Below are 20,193 nucleotides of genomic sequence, written 5' to 3' on the forward strand. Positions count from 1 at the left end.
AGCAGATGCATCCCAGGGTTGGAATTCCCAACACCAGGGCGGGGAGGGTGTGAGGGAGCAGCCCCACACTGCTCAGGGCTCCTTATCCCAAGGCTGCCTGATCCCAAGGATCCCATCCCTCCCTCTGGGAGCACCGTGGGCCCCTGCAGGGAGGCGGGATGGCTGCAGGAGCAGGATTTTCCTGGCCAACATTACATCTGTGCATCGAAAACCAGGCGAAACAGGGCTTTTTTGGCTTGATAGATGTGGAAACTGTGATTAAAAACTGGCCAAACATCAGGTGAGAGGCTCTTGGCTGCCTCACTGTGTCCATCTCCTCTTCCTTTGGCTGCTGCAGCCCAGACCTTCTGGCTGTGCAGCTCCTCCAGAACAAATCCTTGGATGTTCTTTGGGATGTTCTGTGCTCTGGGGGGGCTTCCTGACCCCCTGGATGTGGTTGGAGGCCACCAGCCCCACATGGGACATCACAAATCCATCCCATGGGTCCCTGTCCCACACAAAACCAGCTGTGCCCACACTCAGGCTGGAGCAGGAGCTGGAGTTTTCCCTCTGATCCATCCCTGAGCGTGGCAGGATCCATGTTGGGCTTCACTTTGGACACCAGAGCTGTTGGGATTTTGGTGGGAATTGCAGGATTTGGCTTGGAATAGGGACCTGCCAAGGATGAGAGGGGGAAAAGGAAAAAATTGGGGGTGATGGCAGCTCCTGGCTCTGGAAAAAAATCCCTTCCCAAGGAGTGAGAGGGACAAGCAGGACCCTGGGAGCCGGGCTGGCGGCCGCCTCTGTGCTCTGGCTCTCATCAGAGCAGGAGGGGACCTCAGCCTGCCTAAACTCTTCCAAATGTGATCTGTGCTCCAATAAAATAAACAGTTTAGGGAAAGCCGAACCCCAGGCACACATTTTGGCAGCTGATCACTCTCTAATTGCAGGAAGAGCCGTTGGGAGAGGGTTTTTTCGGTTTTTTTTTTTTTCATTTCTTTGGGCTGCTTTCTGATGAGAAAACTGGGCTGGAGGATCAGGGTTGAAGCTTCTCTCCTAACACCTCCCCACCCCCAAAAATCCTGGGGTTTTCCCCTTTGTATTAATGGAATTCAAGTTATTTCAAGGAGCAGGAAACACAGACAGCCTCTGCTAAGTGTGAACCTCAAACCTTCAGCGAGGGCCTGGAGTTCTCCACAATTTTTCCCTGATTGTTGTTGTTGTTGTTGTTGTTGTTGTTGTTGTTGTTGTTGTTGTTGTTGTTGTTGTTTGACAACACCAGGGGCAGATTTGAGGGCTGGGAGAGGATTTTGGTGGGCAGAGGTGAATCAGAGGCGTTGCCTCTCAAGCCTGGCTGTTGTCTGGGTGTTTTCCTCATCCCAAAACTCCCCGGGCTCTGGAATGGGATGGAGATAATTAACACCAGCCCCATTCATCTGGAAATAGACACAACAAAACTCATTTTTCTCTGCAATTTGTGGTAGGGGGCAGAGCAGGAGCAGCCACACTCTCCCCCTCACTTTTGGGGTCACATCCACCCCCATTAACGAGGTCATTCCTTCCAAAAATCAAACAAAGCAGCAACAAAACCAAAGGGAGAGGCTGGAATGAAGGATTTTAGGGAAAACTCCATCCTGCTTTTCCAGAAAAAGGCTGGAGCCTTGGCCAGCACTGCTCTTCTCCATCCCATCCCTCTCCCTTGTCCTTTTCCTCCTCTTCTTTCACTTTTTAAAACATATTGGCAGCCAGTTGTGTGTTTTTAAGAGCAAATTATTAGGAATTTCTTTTCCTGTGGCCTCTTCCCTTTGGACAGTGAGGGCTGCAAATGGATTTAAAGATCCTTTTCCCAACCAGCCCAGCTTCCTCTCTCCCTAGTGGGGAGTTGCTCATGTAAATCCAATATGATTTGGGTACTTTTGTACCTATCCAGTCATAAAAATCCCTTTCCAAGAGTCTTTCCAGCGTTTTTTCCTTCCCTCCTGTGTTAGAATTTGAGGAAAATGCTGCTTGTTTTATGGCAAACTCTCATTTATTACAACACAAATCCTTTTTTTGGGCCAACTCTTTTCCAGGGAGTCATTTCCAGAAGAAACGAGCCCAGCACTGTTTGCCTTTAAATTCCTGATTGTTTTTCTCTGGGCATTTGTGCAAATTGCCTCTCCTGCAAATGCAGGTTCCTAACAGGGTGTCAGCTGCAGCTTCTTATTCCACTGGAGTAGAGTTTGTTGGAAAAATTCCAGCAGTTTCTATATAAAAACAGATGTTTGGGAGCAAATTGTATGGTAGGGAGGATGACATAAATGCATTTTATTTTGGGGGTATGGGATAGGAAAATGGAGTTTTCCAGCAGCAAGATATTTACTTTTCTTTTGCACTAAATGAAATAGAATTACAATTATAGCAGAGCATTTTGACGGCTTCCAGGTGCTTATTTTTAGCATTTTGTTTAGCAGGAAATTAAAAACAAGTTTGGGGGGTGGGGGGTGGGAAATGATGGTTCTGAAACAGAGCAAGAACCTTTCCCTTCCCTCCACATCCCAATCCAGGCTCCTGGAGCTGGATGTGCTGCATGCAAATGAGCTGCTTAATTGGCCCTGCTGGAGATATTGATCAAGGGGATAACAGAAATCCATTTAATCCATTTCCTGAGGAGCTCGTGGTGTTTAAAGGTTTAATTGGGTCCTTTTGCTGAATGCCACGGGGACACTGAGGGGCTGTGGCACAGCTGGGGATGGGGGGTGCAGGGGACAGTGGGGTCGGGATGGAGCAGTGGGGTGGGGATGGAACAGTGGGGTGGGGATGAGGATGGAGCAGTGGGATGGGGATGGAACAGTGGGATGGGGATGAGGATGGAGCAGTGGGGTGGGGATGGGGATGGAGCAGTGGGATGGGTATGGAGCAGTGGGATGAGGATGGAGCAGTGGGATGGGGATGGAACAGTGGGATGGGGATGAGGATGGAGCAGCGGGATGGGGATGGGGATGGAGCAGTGAGATGAGGATGGAGCAGTGGGATGGGGATGAGGATGGAGCAGTGGGATGGGGATGGAACAGTGGGATGGGGATGAGGATGGAGCAGTGGGATGGGGATGAGGATGGAGCAGTGGGATGGGGATGGAACAGTGGGATGGGGATGAGGATGGAGCAGTGGGATGGGGATGAGGATGGAGCAGTGGGATGGGGATGGAACAGTGGGATGGGGATGAGGATGGAGCAGTGGGATGGGGATGAGGATGGAGCAGTGGGATGGGGATGGAACAGTGGGATGGGGATGAGGATGGAGCAGTGGGGTGGGGATGGGGATGGAGCAGTGGAATGAGGATGGGGATGGAGCAGTGAGATGAGGATGGAGCAGTGGGATGGGGATGAGGATGGAGCAGCGGGATGGGGATGGGTGGCATTTGTTTGGGATCATCCAAGCAGCACAGATGGAAAACCCTTTCAGGTCAGTGAGTCCAGCCATGAAACCAGCATGGGGGTGACAGGGTGGCTTCAGGCAGCGAGGGCTGGGTGACACCGCGTGTTGGGGTGACACTGCTCTGTGGGGTGACACTGCTCCGTGGGGTGACACTGCTCTGTGGGGTGACACTGCTCTTGGGTGACATTGTTGGGTGACACCGCGTGTTGGGGTGACACTGCTCCGTGGGGTGACACTGCTCCGTGGGGTGACACTGCTCTGTGGGGTGACACTGCTCTTGGGTGACATTGTTGGGTGACACTGCTCTGTGGGGTGACACTGCTCTGTGGGGTGACACTCCATTTGGGTGAACTGCAGAATTCTGATTGCTCCTCACATTCAGTTACTCCCCAGCCAATTTTAAATTATTTAAAAAAAAATCTTACCGTGTCTTTGGATGTTCTCAACCACAGCAGTGCCCTGTCCACTTGGGACCTCCCACAAAGCCCTTGATCTCAGGGATATCCCATGGCTAGAGGTTAATTTGAGCTCCTTTTATCCCCTGGGAATTCAGTCTTTCAGCATCAGGAGGTGTCCTCAGATCCTGCATTAAGAGGGATGAAAAAAGAGCATTTCATTTTCCTTTCTGTTTTATTCATCCTCATTATATGGATATATTTCATATATGTATAAAATAATACAGGATATTCAATATACAGTATATTCTTCTCTATCTCTGTCACAGTCCCTCTTTAAGCTAAATAATTGTAATTTTTTCTCTTGATTCCTCCTCTGAGGGTGAGGATTCTCAACCCTTTACTCACCACTATTACTGAATTCACATTTGTTTGTATTCCTTCCTTTCCTAAATCTCTATTCCAGTGTTTGACTGCCATCATTTGGAGCAGGGATTTTGGAAAAGCTCTTTAACACTTACCCTTGCTACCACCATTATTTCAGAACAAATCTTTTATCTCAGGATTTTACCCTTTTTTTGGGGTTTTTTTTGGGTGACTCATTATGTCCAACAATGTTTCATTGACATTTTCATAAATAGTTTTTTCACCAGGTGTCTTCATAAATTTCTGGCTGTAATTCCTCACTCTCTGGGGCTGCCTCTTCATTGTCCCTGAGCTATTCCCTGCAAGGAATTGGGCTGAACATCCCAATTTCCCTTCAGTACACGACACATCAGTGCCTCCTGTCACGATTTGTGCAGTGCTTGAGAGCAGTGCCATGAATTGAAACCAGGAGGAAACCCCTTTCTTTTCATTCCCTTTGATCTAAACATCAATATTCCTGTTTATGACAACATTTTCTGATCTGATTCCACAGGAGAGAGCTTTTAGCTCAGTGTGAGCGTGGATAAATCAGCATCCTGCCAATGTGTGAGCAGGAGCTTAGTGAAGGGCTCTATTCCCAATCCTGGTGTTACATTGGGAAAAATCCCAGCTGGGGGGGAAAAAAATCAGTGTTTTCCCCTATGGAACAGCCTTGTAAAATGTGAGGATGAAACCCAGTGGGTGTAACTGATCCCCCACTAAAGCCCAGAGGGATTTGTGTAATGGTTAAGATTTTCCTCCTGAGATTTGGGGCTGTTCTGTTGCCAACTTTTATGGCAGGGCTCGGAGTTTTTCCAGCTGTTTGTTAACATAAATCCCCCCCTTATTTCCACGAGCTGGCTCAGAATAGCCACAGGAATATTTGGATGGAATCCTCTTTGGGGTTTGTTTGCTTGGTTCCCCAGGGACAGGAGAGCAAAGCCTCCCCCAGAACAAGCCCAGGGCCACTCTGACCCGGGGATTCAGGAGATTTTTTGGCTCATCAGCAGGGTGAAAAGGCAGTTTGTACAAGAGAATCAATCTGTTCCAGTGGGTACCAGCTAAATCCCTCTCAGGGGGAAAAGGATAGAACCTCAGTGAGAAATTCCCTTTTCCTGGCTGGCAGAAATCCTATGCATGCTCCAAGGGAATAAAACTAATGTGGAGCAATACTGAAAGCAGCTCAAAATTAAAAAAACCCAGCTGTCCTGAAGTTGTCCCCATTCCCCCTTTATCTCCTTAACTTTGCTTATTTAAAGCCACAGCAGAAATCCCACAAGAAGTTACAGGAATAAATGGATAAAGTCAGGATCAACCCCTGGCTCCTTTTTAGCCGTGCTGTTAAATGGTTGTCACTCATTCACAGGGGTACTCTGGGCTTTATTTGACACTGAGATGCTGCTTTGGTGCTCAAAGGCTGCAAGACAGGAGTCATTTGGGGTTTTTTAGGTGGGTAAAGCTTGTTACTGAGGCATCACTTTGGTCCCAGACAGGGCTGCTTCCAAAAAATGCTGTGGCTGTACAAACGCAAGAGAAGCAGCTGCCAACACCAAATGACAGCTCTGGATTTGGGGTAGCTCTGGATTTAACTGGCACACAACTCACAGGCATGGATTTTTGGAGTAAAGCTCCCATTTCCCCCCTTCTTTGGAATCTCTGGACAGTCATTCTTCCTGGGCAGCTTGGAATAAACACTCCCAGAGGAGACAGAGCAGCAGCTTGGCCCTGAGTCCTCCACAGCATCACATTCCTTGGGCAACTTAGGAGACACCTGAGGCCACCAAGCTGACACAGCAATCACAGGGCTCCTTCCACCTCCTCAGGTATCCAGGATAATTCATTAACAAAACACCCTCAGCACCCAGTCTGCTGTCAGGGCCTTGCTGGAGATAAATTGAGCTGTGAAACTCCAGCCTAGCTCGTGCGAATAAACCTCTGTAGGGCCATTGTGGGAATGAATGTATTTATCTGAGGGTTTCTTGTAGGGCTCATCTCCTCTGTGGTGAGACTGAAGAGACAATAGTTCTAACACACTGACAGTGAGATCAAACCACCCTGGAGGTGTCTGTCCTTAATTTGCTATGATTGGAGTCTCAGTTTCCCTCCTGTGCAGCTGAGAGGACAAAAAATGTGTCCTTCCCCTCAAAGAGCTTCCTAATGAGCAGTGGGAGCAATGTCCCACCAGCAATCCTTGTCTATCTAATCAGGGGTTTCCTCACCCTTTTTTTGCACCTTTAAAAGCAGCAGGATAGGCTCTGCAGAGCCAGGATAACCTCTTTATTCCAGGAGTTGCAAAAATGAACTCTGCACTCCTGAATGATGGTGTTTGCACGTGGGCTCTTGGTGAAACAGCCTTGAAATGTCTCTGTGACCCCCAGCAGCACAGACACCCTCTAGAGAAGAGCTGCTCAGTCCCAGTTGGAATCCTCCATGAAATCTCTCCATAATTCCCGTTCTCCCCTTCTCAGGAGCGCTGCCCCCACACAGAGACATTAACCCCCCTGTCCTTGCCTCCCCCCGCAGCCTGAAGGCCGTGCTGATGGGGAAGCCCCAGGACAACACCGTGGACTTGTCGGGCATCCCGCTGACCCTGAAGGACCTGGAGAGGGTCACGTCCTACCTGGAGCACAGCTCGGAGCACATTGACACGGTGGAGCTGTGCTTCACCGAGCTGACGGACGAGATGCTGCTGCAGCTGCTGCCCGCGCTCTGCGGCCTCCCCCGCCTCACCACGCTGGCCCTCAACGGCAACCGCCTCACCAAGGCCATCCTGAGGGACCTCACCGAGACCCTCAAGGACCCCAAGAAGTTCCCCAGCGTCACCTGGATCGACCTGGGCAACAACGTGGACATTTTCTCGCTGCCCCAGCCCTTCCTGGTCAGCCTGAAGAGGCGCTGCCCCAAGCAGGGCAATTTGCCGACCATCCTGGAGTTTGGGGAGGGCCAGGTCAGCGATTTGGAGGGGCAGGAGGGTCTGGGGGACAGCCAGGAGGAGCTGAGGGCTGGGCCAGGCCAGGCTGGCAGCACGGACTCGGAGCAGACGGACAGAACAGACGAGGCTGGGGAGCTCCCTGGCTCAGCCCAAGGTGCTGCCACACCACAGACATGATGTCCAGCCCTTGGGTGGGCACCTTGAGCAAGGGTGACTTAAAAACCTCAGTGTTGAGGGGGGTCTGTTCCCACTCCTGGATGCTCCAGGAGTCCCAACTGCTGCCTTCCCCCTGTGCCATGAATGTCAGTGATTTTCTTCTCGAAGAACACGTAAAAGTGATCTCGTGGAGTATTTGTATTTTCTAAAAGCTGGCCAGGTGTTTTGAAGCATTAGTGGTGTGCTGTGCTTTTGGGTCTCTCCAAAACATGTCTCCAAGGGGCTGCAAAACCTCAGAAGGGCAGGAAAAGGGAGCGGGGAGGTGCCCAGGCTGTGCAGGGCAGGGCTCCCTTCCCTCAGTGCTGGATCTCAGCTGCTCTCCACGTGTGATGGACAGACAGCAAACCCCAAAGGGACCTGCCTGGGATAAACCTTCAATCCTTCCCACTCCTGATGAGAGGTGTGGCTGCTGAGACAGAACAAAAACCTGCTCACACACTAACCAGGGGTGTTCCTGTCAATATTGTGAGCCCAGTGTGGAGGGACAGCTTTGCTTTCTTGGGGCAGGGCTAAATCCCAGCCTGCAGCGTGCCTGGACACCACCCTCACCCTCCAGCCTTACCAAAAGCAGGCTGGCACCTGTGCCTGCCCAGGATTTATTCAGTAAAACCCAGTTTCCCACCAGCTGTAAAAACTCCTGAGGTTTTAATGGGAGCATCTGATCCATTCTGGGAGGGACACACAAATGCTGGAGTCAGGGCTCAGGAGCATCGCTGACAAAAAGAGACCATGATACTGAAGGGTTATAAAAGGAAAAACAACCCTGGGGTTCATCCCTCTCTCACTGCCACCACGGGCTGCACTCAGCTAGCTGGGATTTAAAGCCTCAGAAAGCCTTTGGGTCACTTGGCTGTGGCTGTTGCCCCCTGGACCAGAAGTGCTTTGTTTCCATTTTTTTTCTAAGGCAGGGGTTTGGTTTTATTGTCTTTTCGATGGGAAATGGATCCCCCCAGAGCAGCAGCGCTGGAATGTGCACTTTGGCTTTTTGGAACCAGAATTTCATTGGATCCCAAACCTGGGGGAGGGCAGGAAAGTGGGAAAAACTTCCTTTCCTGTGTGTTCCAAGGACCAGACCAGACTCACTTTGCAGGGAGTTCCAAGCCCTTCCCCTGACCAGCTCCCACCAGTGACTCCAGCTTGGCTTTTTTTGGGTGCAAACAGACTTTTGGCTCTGTCCATTTTTCCAGAGGGGCTTCAGGCTGCCAGTGGTTGTTTGTCCTCCATCTGCAAGAAGGTAACTTAGAAAAAAAACTCTGCTACTTTTAATCCATTTGGCAACACTCAGTATGATTTGCATGTATCCAAGCCTTTTTTCCTTATTGTTTTTTTTTTTTTTTTTTAAATTCTAACTCTTTCCAGCAGGCATGAAAAAAAAAAAAAAAACCTTTCCAGTGAATATGGAATATTTCTGTTTGAAATAAAGGAGCTATCCATAAACAAAATAAATGATAATGTTTAATAAAGGTCCAGCATTGAATTTTTTCTCTGTCCTGGTTGAATGCCCAGGAAAAAACAGAGGACAAAGCAGCGCTAAAAGCTGCTGGGCTGGGTTCTTCAGGGGGCTGGAGAAATAAAGAGCTCAGTTTATGGGCTGGATTCTTCAGGGTGGACACAAGGTGGACACAGAAGAACCATAAAAGAATCTGTTAAATTTTTTGCCAGTGTGTAAAATAATGTGGGAGAAAGGAATGCTGAGAGTGGGGTAGTGCTCCACGGGGTGTTTCTCTCCAACATCAGTGCACTGAAGGGAAAAAGGCTGTTTATCTGCAACAAAGGCTCTGTCCCAGCAACAAACCACGGCAGGGGACAGGACATGGGAGCCAAGGAGCTGGGGGGAACATGGGGGGATTTAATCAAGAACAGGATTTATCTTTGCAGAAAAAAAGAAGAAGAAACTGCAGCAATTTATTTCTTCTACCGGGGTACCTCAGCACTGGGCTCCCCTCCTCCTCAAGCACAGTTCAAGCCTCTCTGTCTGTTTCAATTATTTAAATCACAAGCTCCTTGCTGCAAGTTTTTTATTCCCTGCTAAGTGTTTGCACAGGACCCAGGGCCTGAGGAGCTGCCTGGACCCCCCCAGTTCACAAATTCACAAACCAGAGGCGCTTTGCATTTAGAGTGAGCTCTGCATCCTCCATTCCTGCTTTGCTCCATTCCCTCGTGGACAAAAACCATCCAGGAGGCTGCTCCTGCCACATTTCCCCTCCAGCTCAGTTTCCACCTGCTGGGAAACACATCAGGCAACTGGGAGATCATTTAAATATCTCCAGAGGGAGATCCCCCAGCCTTTGCCCTGTGCAGGTGTTGCACCACTCGAGCCACCTCTGTTCCACTGGTACTGACAATATCCCTGTGCCCAGTGAGGATTTAGCCCTTCTGAGACAGAGAAAGAACTAGAAAGGGCTTTTTATCAATATATGTGTGCATGCTGGAGGATGCACCAAATTACTTTCATGGCAAAAGGGAAAAAAATAAAAGCAGAGCTGTAGTAGAGAGAGTTGGTTATAAAAGCTTTGGCTCATCAGTGCCTTCCTCAGAGTGTGGATTAGTTCAATTATCCACTTAGTGCACTTCAGGATAATGATGATCCTGTGGGCTCAGTAAAGAGTGGGGTTTGGTTGGTTTTTTTGGTTTTTTTTTTTTTTTTTAAGAAAGCAGAGTGAGACACTTCCCTTCCCAGCTCATCAACATCAAAACAAGCTCAGGGCTCACTCCACATATAATCAACGTTCCCTGGGCTATACTGGGCTGCTGCTTCGGGTCCAAAGCTTTCAACTGGCCCTAGATGGAGGATTCAAGGACTGAAAATCGCTGCTGTTAGAATATTAAAGCAGAATGAGGTCATTTCTTGTCAAGGAGGGGAGGAAAGGGCCACCATAAAATAAATAAAGCATAAAATGCCTCAGCCTGGCTTGGTTGGTTCTCTCTCCACCAGCACCACAGCTCTGCCTGGGCACGAAGCAAACCAGTCCGGGGAGGAGATTTATGCCCTCAGCAACAAAAATGTAATTGGAAATCATTCTGTGCAGATTGAGGAGCCCACAGCGAGGGGAATGGAAACAGCAGGCAGGGAATGAGAGAAGGATGAGAGAGGAATGAGAGGAATGAGAGAGGAGTGAGAGAGGCATGAAAGGGCTGGTGCCATGCTCCAGAGAGCTCCTTCCAGCTGCGTTATCTGTGAGGAGTTTGCACAAAGCCTGTTTGTGTTTTGAAGGTGGTTATTCATTTAAAATGAGGGTTACATTCCCAGAGGATGGTTGGGAACAGGAAACAGGGCTGGGAAGGGTCACCCCCAAGCACAGAGTGTGTGGGAGAGCAAAGGGAGCCACAAAAATGCTGCTGGGGATGTCCAGAAGCTCCAACATACTTGGACCAAAAGCATTGCTGCTGCTCAGGGGCAGAAGACAGAAAATGTCAACCCAGAACTGCCCAAACACCAGCCTTTCCCAGAGAAAAAGCCAAAAAGTGACCTAAAGGATTAAGGGGACACCGTGGGAGGCAGCAGTGCCACCATGCTGGGTTATCCCACTAAAACTGCCTTTGGAGAGGGCCAAAAACCATTCAGGGCTCTCCTGTGGTTCATCACCCCTCGTTTCAGCAGGAGGAGGTTTGCAAGCTCATGCTCAGGAGCCCTCACATCCTGGAAACACAAAGACTCCCCTGCTCCATTAGCTGGGATCTGCTATTGCCAAGGAAACGAATTGACCTTATTAGCAGAATTCACGTATCAAAGCTTAGGAGAAAGGGGTAAAAACAACTGACCCAGCCTCTGCAGTGAAATGTTCCTCAGTGAGCAACAGATGAAATCTCCTCCTGACCTCTCTGGTACAGGGATGTCATCCTGTGGTCCCACTTTTCCTGCCCTCCAGGGGCAGTGGAGTTTTTCTCTGCCTGGGGGATGATTTCCACCAGCAGGGTGTGCAGAGCAAGAGGAGAGGAGCTTTCCAGCTCTATGAAATGTCTTTAACTTGAAATTCCAAAGGGCAGATCCATCCCTCACAGTGCTCTGACTGCCTCCAGCCATGCTCTTCTGGAAAGCTGGGGCCCACAGCTCCAGGAACATTATCATTAATAAATGGATGGATTTAAGCTGGACGGGGCTTGGAACAACCTGGACTAGTGGGAGAATGTTGGAATGAAATGGGCTTGAAGGTCTCCTCCAACCCAAACCATTCTGGGATCTGTGTTTCCACGAAATGTTAGCACAGGGTTTGTTCACAAGGATGAACATGAGAGCTGTGCTCACTGGAAAGGCCAGGAGGAATCCTGTATCCCAAGCTGGCACTGCAGGAAAGGCATTTAGGAATAAAGTGTCATCTTTTTCCGTGACAGCTCCGTAAGCCCATGGCTCAATCACCCCTGATGGATGGGGAAATGGAGGTGCTTTGTTTTCAGTCCCTTCTGGCAATTCTGGGCGTGCATTTTTTATCTCCCCCTCTGTAAATATGCACAGACACAGCTGGTTTTATCTTCAGCTCAGTTTATGGTTTTACATAAAATTGAAGACCTGATTTAATAGAGTCAGAAAAGATGCAACCTGTTCACCACAGCCTTTAATTATGTGTGCAGTTTGCTGAGTTTTCTTGTTTCCTAATAGGTTATTGATCCTGTGGCTTCTGGGCCATCTTTCTTCTTTGCTGTTTTATTAACTCACTCTGAAGAGAAAATAAAACTGTGTGGCCTCCTTCAGGGAGGGGTGGTTTGCATCCAGCAGGTTGGGATGAGCAATTCCAGTCTTCAGTGAGCCTGGTGCATGTGGCAGCTCTCAGGGAGCTGTTATTGGAAGGACAAATAGATTTGAGGTTTACAAAAGAGGAGAGAAATATCAATACATAACACACTGAAGGTTTGGCCTGGGTATTTATCACTGGATTTTCAAGGTGTGTGCTGTAAAACCACTTTATTCCTGGCTCTCCCTGGGCTACCTGTCAGCTCTGTCCTTCCCCAGGGAAAAGCAGGGTTCCTCTGGGTCTGGGCAAGGCTTTGGGGAGGTGCTTTGTGATCAGGATTTTGCAAGCAGCAGTTACAGCCATCCTAAACACAATCTGCATAATTAAAACCTCAAAGCATCTTTTTACAGGCCCAAATTCCTGGAATAGACATACAGAGACTCAGGGATGTATGGAAAACTATGGGATACTGGGCTACAACAGATGTGGAAAACCCAGCTGCATCACCACAGGAATGAGCTTCCCTTTGGCAGCTGCTCCTTGTCTTGTAACTCACTCCAGGTAAGACCTGCAATGCCAGCTTTTCTATAAATGAAAAATTAGGCAGTAAAGAATCAATCTCTGTGCATCACGCTCTGCTACCTGCTGCCCCAGGGCTCTGACTGCTGATCCTACAGGATTCCACTCCTGGGAAATTCTGCATGTGGAGGAACAGGCAAAAAATCCCAGAGGTGGACAGGTTTCAAACATACAAAATAAAAGGCCTCTGGCTTGGGGCTGTGTGCCTTTCCCCATCACTTTCCAAGAGGAAAACGTCACCATTCCTTCCTTGGTGTCGTTTCATCTTCACTGTGCCCACCTGCTTGGGAAATGACGAATTCCAAGGCTCAGTATTTTCCCAAGCACTCTGGGGGAAGCTGAGCTTTCCTGCAGGCTCAGAGCTCCCCTCCACCACAGGCTCTGAAACAGCAGAGCTGGGGGCTGAAATGCAAATATTATCCTTTTTCTGTGCCAAGCCCCAAAATGGGCTGAACTTCACCAAGAGCCACCCAAGGCAGGGGCAGCCATCAGATCAGAGCTGTCCTCTCACCCTGGTATCACATCCATTCTTCAAACAATTTTGGTGGTGTTGGTGATTCCTCAGCCCTGTTCTCCTCCCTGAAACCCTTCTTTTTCCTCAGCTTTAGCCCCTGACCTGTTACCAAGTGACACCACGTTGTTGCTGTCATCTCCAAAGACCTTTTTGAAGCATGAAAGCAGCACCTTTGAAATCCCTCACCCTTGATGCAGCTCCTGTTTTGCATTTCCAAACAGCCTGGCCTTGACAACTGGAGCTTTATTTCACCTCCTGCAAGCACAGAGCATCATCCTCCAAAGCACAGCAGCAAACAGGCTGGTGGGGAGGTGCCTGGATGCAGATTAAATTAAATTAAATCAAATTCAATTCAAAGTGCAGGTACCTTGGTGCAGGGGCTTCCCATCACTGTGCATTTCAAAGCTCCCACCTCACTCCCTGCTTTGAAACAATTCCCATCATCTTGCCAGCAGGTATCCCCTGGATTTCACTCAGCACAAAGAGTTTGTTATTTACTGCCATGGTTGAAAGGAATAAAATACCTGATTTGACACAGTTCAGGAAAATTGCTTTCTCCAATGGCTGACCAAATCCTCTCCCTGCTCCCAGCACGGCTCCAAGCTCCAGTTTCTTATCTGTAATGAGGTGATGTGGAACACTGCAGGCTGCTCCAGGATTATCAGATGGAGGCACAGATGTAAAACATTTATAGTGGATATTTCAGCTGCTGCTGTTGTTGTGAGCTGCATTAAACAGCTCACAGATCACCACTGAGCACCAGCACTGCACTTGCTGTCTGATAAGGGCTCTGATAATCAAATTACCATTGGTACCACTATTATCTTGACTCAGGTGTTTATTAATAAAGTTTAGGCTGTCCAGGAAAATGTATTATTTTTTATTATGGCCGATAACCTCAGGCTTAGCTGGAGGTTTGTCTTTAATGTGCTGTTAAACCTCAAACCTATCCCTCTGTTCAGTGATAACAGCACTCAACAAACTCACAGCCAACACTAACAAATCATCAGGTGCAGTTTGCAGGTGCACAGAATACAAGAAAACCTAAGAAAATCAAACCTAGAGTAACTATCCGACAGGATCTGGGAAAGCACCAGCAAGAAAGCAATTAAAAAATCTGGGAAATAAATCGAATTGATAAAGAAAACCAAGGAGAGTCCAGCAGAAAGCCATAGGCAGCTTCAGAAATATCAATCATTATTTGTTTGGAGCTCATGTTGCAGCTGTGCTGTGCAATTATTCTACCACAATCCATTAGAAACAAACAAACAAAAAAACACTAGGAAAATAAAAGTTTAAGTATTGACTTGCAAAAAGTAACAGGAATCTAACAAACAAAAGTCTTTATTATTGGAGATTAAATTTTTAACATCTCTGTTTGATTAAAAACAGCAGGGATTTTAAATCAGTCTCCACTAAGTGATTTTTCCATTTGCATTTTGTTCAGGTTTCAGTTCCCCACAGGTGCTGGGCTGGGGGGTGTTTATTGACTCAAAACTCACCTGGAGGAGGCACAGCCTGGCAGGTCCTGAGCTGTATGGGAGGGAAAGGTAATGAAGGGCAAATCATCCTTCATGTGGTACTTTTATTTTTATTACATAAAAATAAGTTTTAACTCCTTTGGCTCCTCATCACACTCAGACCAGGAGCACTTCAGGGCTGCAGAGTTTGTACAGCATCAAAAACGGAGCCTTTGCTGGTCCAACACTAAGAAACATTAATTAGCAGCTAATTAAAGAATGACATTTTCTCTGTGTGGGGGATTCTCTACATCGTAATGAAAGTTGCAAATCTTATTACACAGCAGGGAGGGAACCAACAGTAAAACCAAGTTTCCCCAAAGAAGCATCCTCAAGGCTGCAAAAATCTCTTTATGATGAATGCTCTGAGCTTGGTCACTGCCCCATCTTGTGGGCTCAAGTGTCAGGAGGTAAAGCAGGCCCAGATGTTACTCTTGGAATTAGAGCACAGGAGCATAAAATGCTTAACTAAGTCCTCCTTGCATACCCTAAATCAAATCCCACCTGTTCAATCCTTACTGCATTAAGCAGTTTTAGGATCGGTTCATAAAGGCTGGGCTGAAACTGATTTCAAGCGTAAAATGAAGGCACTAAATTACCTGAAGTGACAAAGAAGGGGAATGTTTGTCCTAGCAGACCATTAAATGACGTATTAACCTTGTCCTTCTTTACAGGAACACGTGAAATGTGCTCAGGCTCTGGCAGCACAAGGTCAATGGGGTGCCAGAAACATCCTGAGCCTGAGAAAGGCCAAAGACACCCCTGGCTATTTTGAGTTTTTTGCTCTGAGCAGCTCAAGGGTTGAGGCCTGGGGCCTCTGAGCAATTATGACAAAGCATTTGCCGTTCTTTAGCTGGGAGAAAACAAACCTGTGACACTTTGCTTGCATGACACCAATGCCATCTCTTATTCCTTGCTGGAAAAGAGCAGCTCCTTTGTGCCTCACTTCTCTGAAATGAAGGAGAGTTGGAAAGTTCACTGCTCTTCCTCCTGCCCTGAGGGGAAAAGGAGGGAAGTGTCAATATTTAGGATTTACTGCATTCTGAAAAGCTCAGATACACAGGATATCCCTTCCTCCCTTCTAATTAAGTAGATAAAGCTCAAACTGAAGCAGCAGCCACCAAGCCAAGACAGAGCTCCTCTTCACGTTTCCACTAATAGCTAGGATGTATTAATTATAGTAATTTACGGCTCTGCATGAGTGATTATTCTAATGCTGATGTAGATATGATTGCTTTACAATACTAATCAAGAAATAAGGGTGATAACCAGCATTTATGTGAAATGTGAAGCTTGTGATTTACAGTGAGGGAGCAGCAAGGCAGCTCTGCCCCTGCCCTCTCCTCCTCCTCCTCCTCCTCCTCCACAATTCCAGCTCCTCTCTCTCAGTTTCACAGCCATGGCAGGTATTTTGGGAATAATCTCCATGTTTTCTCTCAAATCACTACATGGCACTGCCATTTCTCTTATTGCTCAAAGCTGGCACTCGGCCATTCTTTGCTTTGCTGCAAATTTTCTTTCTGCTTTAATCTTTTCATCTATTTTAGATTTATCCGTGGTTGTTGGCTGCTGCTGAGTGCCAAGGGATTCCTGCCAACTGTTCTTTATAAACCTTTCAAAAATCCAAAATAATTGTGTTTTGAAACCAGATTTTTGTCTGTTGTTTATTCCCCAACACTAAGTTTAAAGTGCTCCAAATGTAATCAAAACAGAACAGTTTTATTTCCCTCCCCTCAAGCACCATGAAATTATCTGTGCTCCCCTATAAGATCACAGTAAAACGTTGAGGACACTTGTTTTGTTTGAAAGGCACCATTTTCTAACAGAAATAACACTTTTCCATTCATTAATCTTAACAAAAATCCAGCCTGTTAAGAGGATCCCTGCCAAGGAACTTTGGTTTTGAACAGAACAGTCAACAAGTGATGCTAAAATGAAACTCATCAGTGGTTAACTCCAACAGATACCACAAAATGTACCCTCACATAAACTCTGTTTAAGTTTCCCCAGATCAACTTTGCTGTTTAATTCTAACACTAGAAAGCAAGAATTATAAAACGAGTTGCAGCAAACCTTCCTGGAGCAAATTAAACAGCTCATTAAACAATTTGCTGATTATTTCTGTTTGCTGAGGGCATGTGGCTGCTTTTGCCTCCACGGTCTGCAGATTCACATTTAATAAAAGGTGGATTCCATGTGCTGAGAGCTTTAAAACCCTTTTTATTCCCAGTGCATGTTATAGGAAATGTCAACATTTTCTAATAACAAGCTCTTTAAAACCAGGCAAAAATAGTTTTTATTTAATTAAACACTGGGAACAGAATGTAACATTAAAATTTTAATTAAACAGTGGAGTAACCTGTTCTTCATACTGCTCAAATCCTTTCAGATAAAAAGCAACTAATTAATTCCAATCATGTTTTACCTACTCCATTGCCCAGGCTGAATGTTTTTATTAAACCCTGGATGTATTACAATGGTGATTCCAGGAAAAAAAAAATCCAGATTAATTTACCTGCACATTTTAGCACCAGGACATCTCTGAAAAACACCAAGCCTGCTTTTCTGAATGCTGTCAGAGAAATTCCTGAAATTCTGCATTTCATGCAATTTCCACCTCAGATCTGAATCTGAGCACAGCCACCTGTGCTTTTGGAGGCACAGGGACACTGCCCTGTGATGCCACATGAGCAGCACCAAGTGACAGCATCTTCTTTCAGTCAGGAAATAATGTTTAGGAGCACTGAAGTGTTATAACCTGCAGTTATACTGACATAATTAAGCCAATTGGGCTTTCTGGCCTCAAAATGCTGGGTTTTAACTCATTTAAGCATCTCTAAGTTGCTCAGATCCCCCCCAAACTCCTCAACTTTGACTCTGCAGCAGACTTTAAATTCAAGTTTGAGATCAAAATGACAAATACCAAGCCTGGAAACAAGCTACAGATGCAGTTGCATTTGTTGCTGTGGCTGTCAGAATATTTAAGGACTCATCTCTGCAGTAATTGCACTCTTAGTGTCTTGTTTAAACTCTAATTACCACACTAAACCCCACTGACATGATCTGCAGTAAACACACTGCAATCTGTGTACATCTTCACCATTTTACAGCAAATTACAGGAGTGCCCAGTGTGTTTATTAAAACTGTTGCAGGATGCAAAGTCATTCCTTAATGCAGTAAAGTGACACAACACAGTATTTTAAAAAAAATTGTTTTAATGTCCATGTAATAAAACACTTTAACTGTTACCATTTTGTAACAGGCAGAAAAATGTTGTGTCTACACAAAATCCTCAAGCTCTTGGTGTTTTGTTGGATTCCTTCTGCCTCAGAGATGTTTCCAGCAGCACCACCTGGAACACAGGAGCAGGGTAAGGTAACCAGCCTTAATCATCATTAATGGATTTGTTAATGAGTGAGATATCATCAGAAAACCTTTTGCTCACCACCAGTCAATCTGCCGGTAATTCCAGCAATTTTGGGTTAGTTTCATCACATGATATCACAGGGAAATTGATACATTTGTGGCAGAAGCCAGACCTTTATCTCTTTGTCCACAGTGCAGAAACAGCTGCTCTTACACATTTACTGCCTGTATTTTAATCTAAGTGGGGTTTTTTTGGCCTAGAACTTCATTAATTATACATTTAGAGCAGAAACACTTTTGAGACTGCAGCCAAAAACCACCACGTTCAGCTAAGAGCACAATAAATATTAAAACTCACCCAGCACTCTCCTGCTCTGCTGTCTCAGTGCCTTCCACAGGACTTGTGAAGGCTCTACCTAAATATATCAGGAAATAAGTATCAGGCTTAAAATTCTAAGGGAAACAGATTAAGTGAAAGCACAGATCTCAAGCTCCTTATATCCTGTAAGGATATCCTCATTCTAAATTTACATTTCACCTGGTATAAGGTTCTGTACAGTGCACTGAAACCCATCACTTACCTTTCACACCAGGGCCACCTCCCCACCTGCTCCCAATCCTCTTGTGTCACATCCATCTGGAAAGCCCAGGCTCTGCAGGGGAAGTGGAACAGATGGACACAAAGGTTGGATGTTTTCACGGAGAGCAAGTTGCCTGGTGAGTTCTAGGGGATGAACTCCTAGGTTTAAGCTCATGTGTGTAGCTGCATTTCAGACCAGAACCGGGGTATCGTCAGTTCTCGCATCTGACGGCACTTCCTATTCAGGGTTATCATCATCAACAGCCATTAATTAACTCCTCTAAGTCATCCCTTAAAACACTGTAGCTTTTATCTCAGTTGTACAATCTCCCCTTTATGTATGAGGCATGAACTCGTAACTTTTGTGTACACAAAATCAGTTTTAGTGAGTTTTTATTCAATTTAAGATGTAACTTTTACAGGTTATTTTTGACTCATCAGTCCTGCATTACATCAGCAGCATAAAGTAAAGGCCTGGAACCTTTTTAACAACTTTGCACACCTTAGTACATAGAAAAAAAAACTTTAACTTACTCTTAACTTCAAGACATCTTTCTGCTGTGGGAATAAAAGCAAGAGAAGTGTTACTAAAATACTCTTCAGCAGTATAAAGTAGGCTTATAAAGGGAAAAACATGAACAAAACCAGACCCGCATGACCAACTCTCTGCTTGTAGTTCCACCCGTGTTTATGGTGACATGAATCACTGAAGTACTAATATCATACAGCTTATAGTAGTCCACTATCTTCTCTAGATAATTTTCAATCAGACAATTTAGAATTATCTAAATTTAGAGTAGTGTAAGAAGCTTGTAAGACTGCATTTACCAACAGGGCAATTTTCAAATTGAAATCGCAAACACTCCAATGCTGCGGGTGTAATTTTTATTACACGGAAAGGGTCTGGCCCATCGAAAAATCAAAAAGAGACCTAGTTACTGAAACAGCGCTATAAAAATCGATGGACGGCGCTGGATGCCGAGCACTCCACACAGCAGCGTTACCTGCACGGCCCTCATGGAGCCCCGCGCAGGGCTGTGCCCCAGCCGCGTGTGATCCCCCACCCACAGCAGCGATGCCCGGCGGTGCCTTGCACACACAGCCCCGGCCCGGCCGAGCCCCTCCCGACTTACCGGGGAGGCGTCTCCGCAGCCCTGGCGGGGTCCCGGCGCTGCCGGCGGGGTCGCGGTGCCGCTGCCGCCTCCATGGCCGCCTGAGGGACAAGGGCCGTCAGCCGCCACACGCCGCGCCTCCCCCGCCCCCCTAATGGTACGGCCCAGCCCGCGCGGCCCAGGCAGGCCCGGCGGCCGCTACCACTGCCGAGCTGGGGGAGTGAGCCCTCGCTTCAGCCCCCTCAATGGCACGGGTACCTCGAAGGACAAGCCGGGCCTGAGCCCTCCCGCTGCCCGCCCTGCAGGCCCCGATCCCAGCCCTGAGCCCGGCTCCGCCCACCCTCACCTGCGCAGCTCCCAGGGCACCAAACGAAAGGGCGAGGGTAATTTCGGCGGCCGCTTATAAAGGCTCGGGCCGTACCACCCCGCGGCGGGGGTGGGTTGTACCATTGCTCCACGGGCGGGGGGGCGCCGAGGCTTCCATTTCGTCCCGCGTGGGCCAGGACG

The 20,193-nt window shown here is 47.2% G+C and overlaps 1 protein-coding gene, 1 long non-coding RNA gene and 2 other non-coding genes across 16 annotated transcripts in view; 1 reads left to right on the forward strand and 3 right to left on the reverse strand.

Annotated features, from left to right (window-relative positions):
• The window catches only part of LRRC75A (leucine rich repeat containing 75A), a 62,955-nt gene extending 54,166 nt beyond the window's left edge, over nt 1–8,789 (forward strand). For both annotated transcript variants that reach the window (XM_069033322.1, XM_069033320.1), the window contains one exon: nt 6,720–8,789. In XM_069033322.1, coding sequence (XP_068889423.1) covers nt 6,720–7,305 — 586 coding nt within the window. In that variant the 3' untranslated portion in view covers nt 7,306–8,789. The remainder of the gene's footprint in view (nt 1–6,719) is intronic.
• Nucleotides 8,790–11,514: 2,725 nt separating this feature from the next.
• On the reverse strand, nt 11,515–20,065 carry LOC138120560 (uncharacterized). Of its 12 annotated transcripts, none has more exons than XR_011155897.1 (8): nt 19,708–19,934; nt 19,109–19,132; nt 18,576–18,647; nt 18,353–18,410; nt 17,878–17,980; nt 15,497–15,622; nt 14,610–14,640; nt 11,564–13,724 (listed from the first exon to the last, which is right to left on the reverse strand). It is a non-coding gene; the product is annotated as an uncharacterized lncRNA (long non-coding RNA). The 12 variants fall into 12 exon arrangements; XR_011155898.1 differs by having other exon boundaries at nt 11,564–13,754; XR_011155891.1 differs by having other exon boundaries at nt 11,515–13,422; nt 13,632–15,622; nt 19,708–19,936.
• LOC138120796 (small nucleolar RNA SNORD65) lies at nt 18,052–18,125 on the reverse strand. Its single transcript, XR_011155968.1, has one exon. It is a non-coding gene; the product is annotated as a small nucleolar RNA SNORD65 (small nucleolar RNA).
• On the reverse strand, nt 18,763–18,836 carry LOC138120792 (small nucleolar RNA SNORD49). Its single transcript, XR_011155964.1, has one exon. It is a non-coding gene; the product is annotated as a small nucleolar RNA SNORD49 (small nucleolar RNA).
• Nucleotides 20,066–20,193: the final 128 nt, after the last annotated feature.

The sequence above is a fragment of the Aphelocoma coerulescens genome, chromosome 19 (genome assembly GCF_041296385.1).
Source record: "Aphelocoma coerulescens isolate FSJ_1873_10779 chromosome 19, UR_Acoe_1.0, whole genome shotgun sequence".
NCBI lineage: Eukaryota > Metazoa > Chordata > Aves > Passeriformes > Corvidae > Aphelocoma > Aphelocoma coerulescens.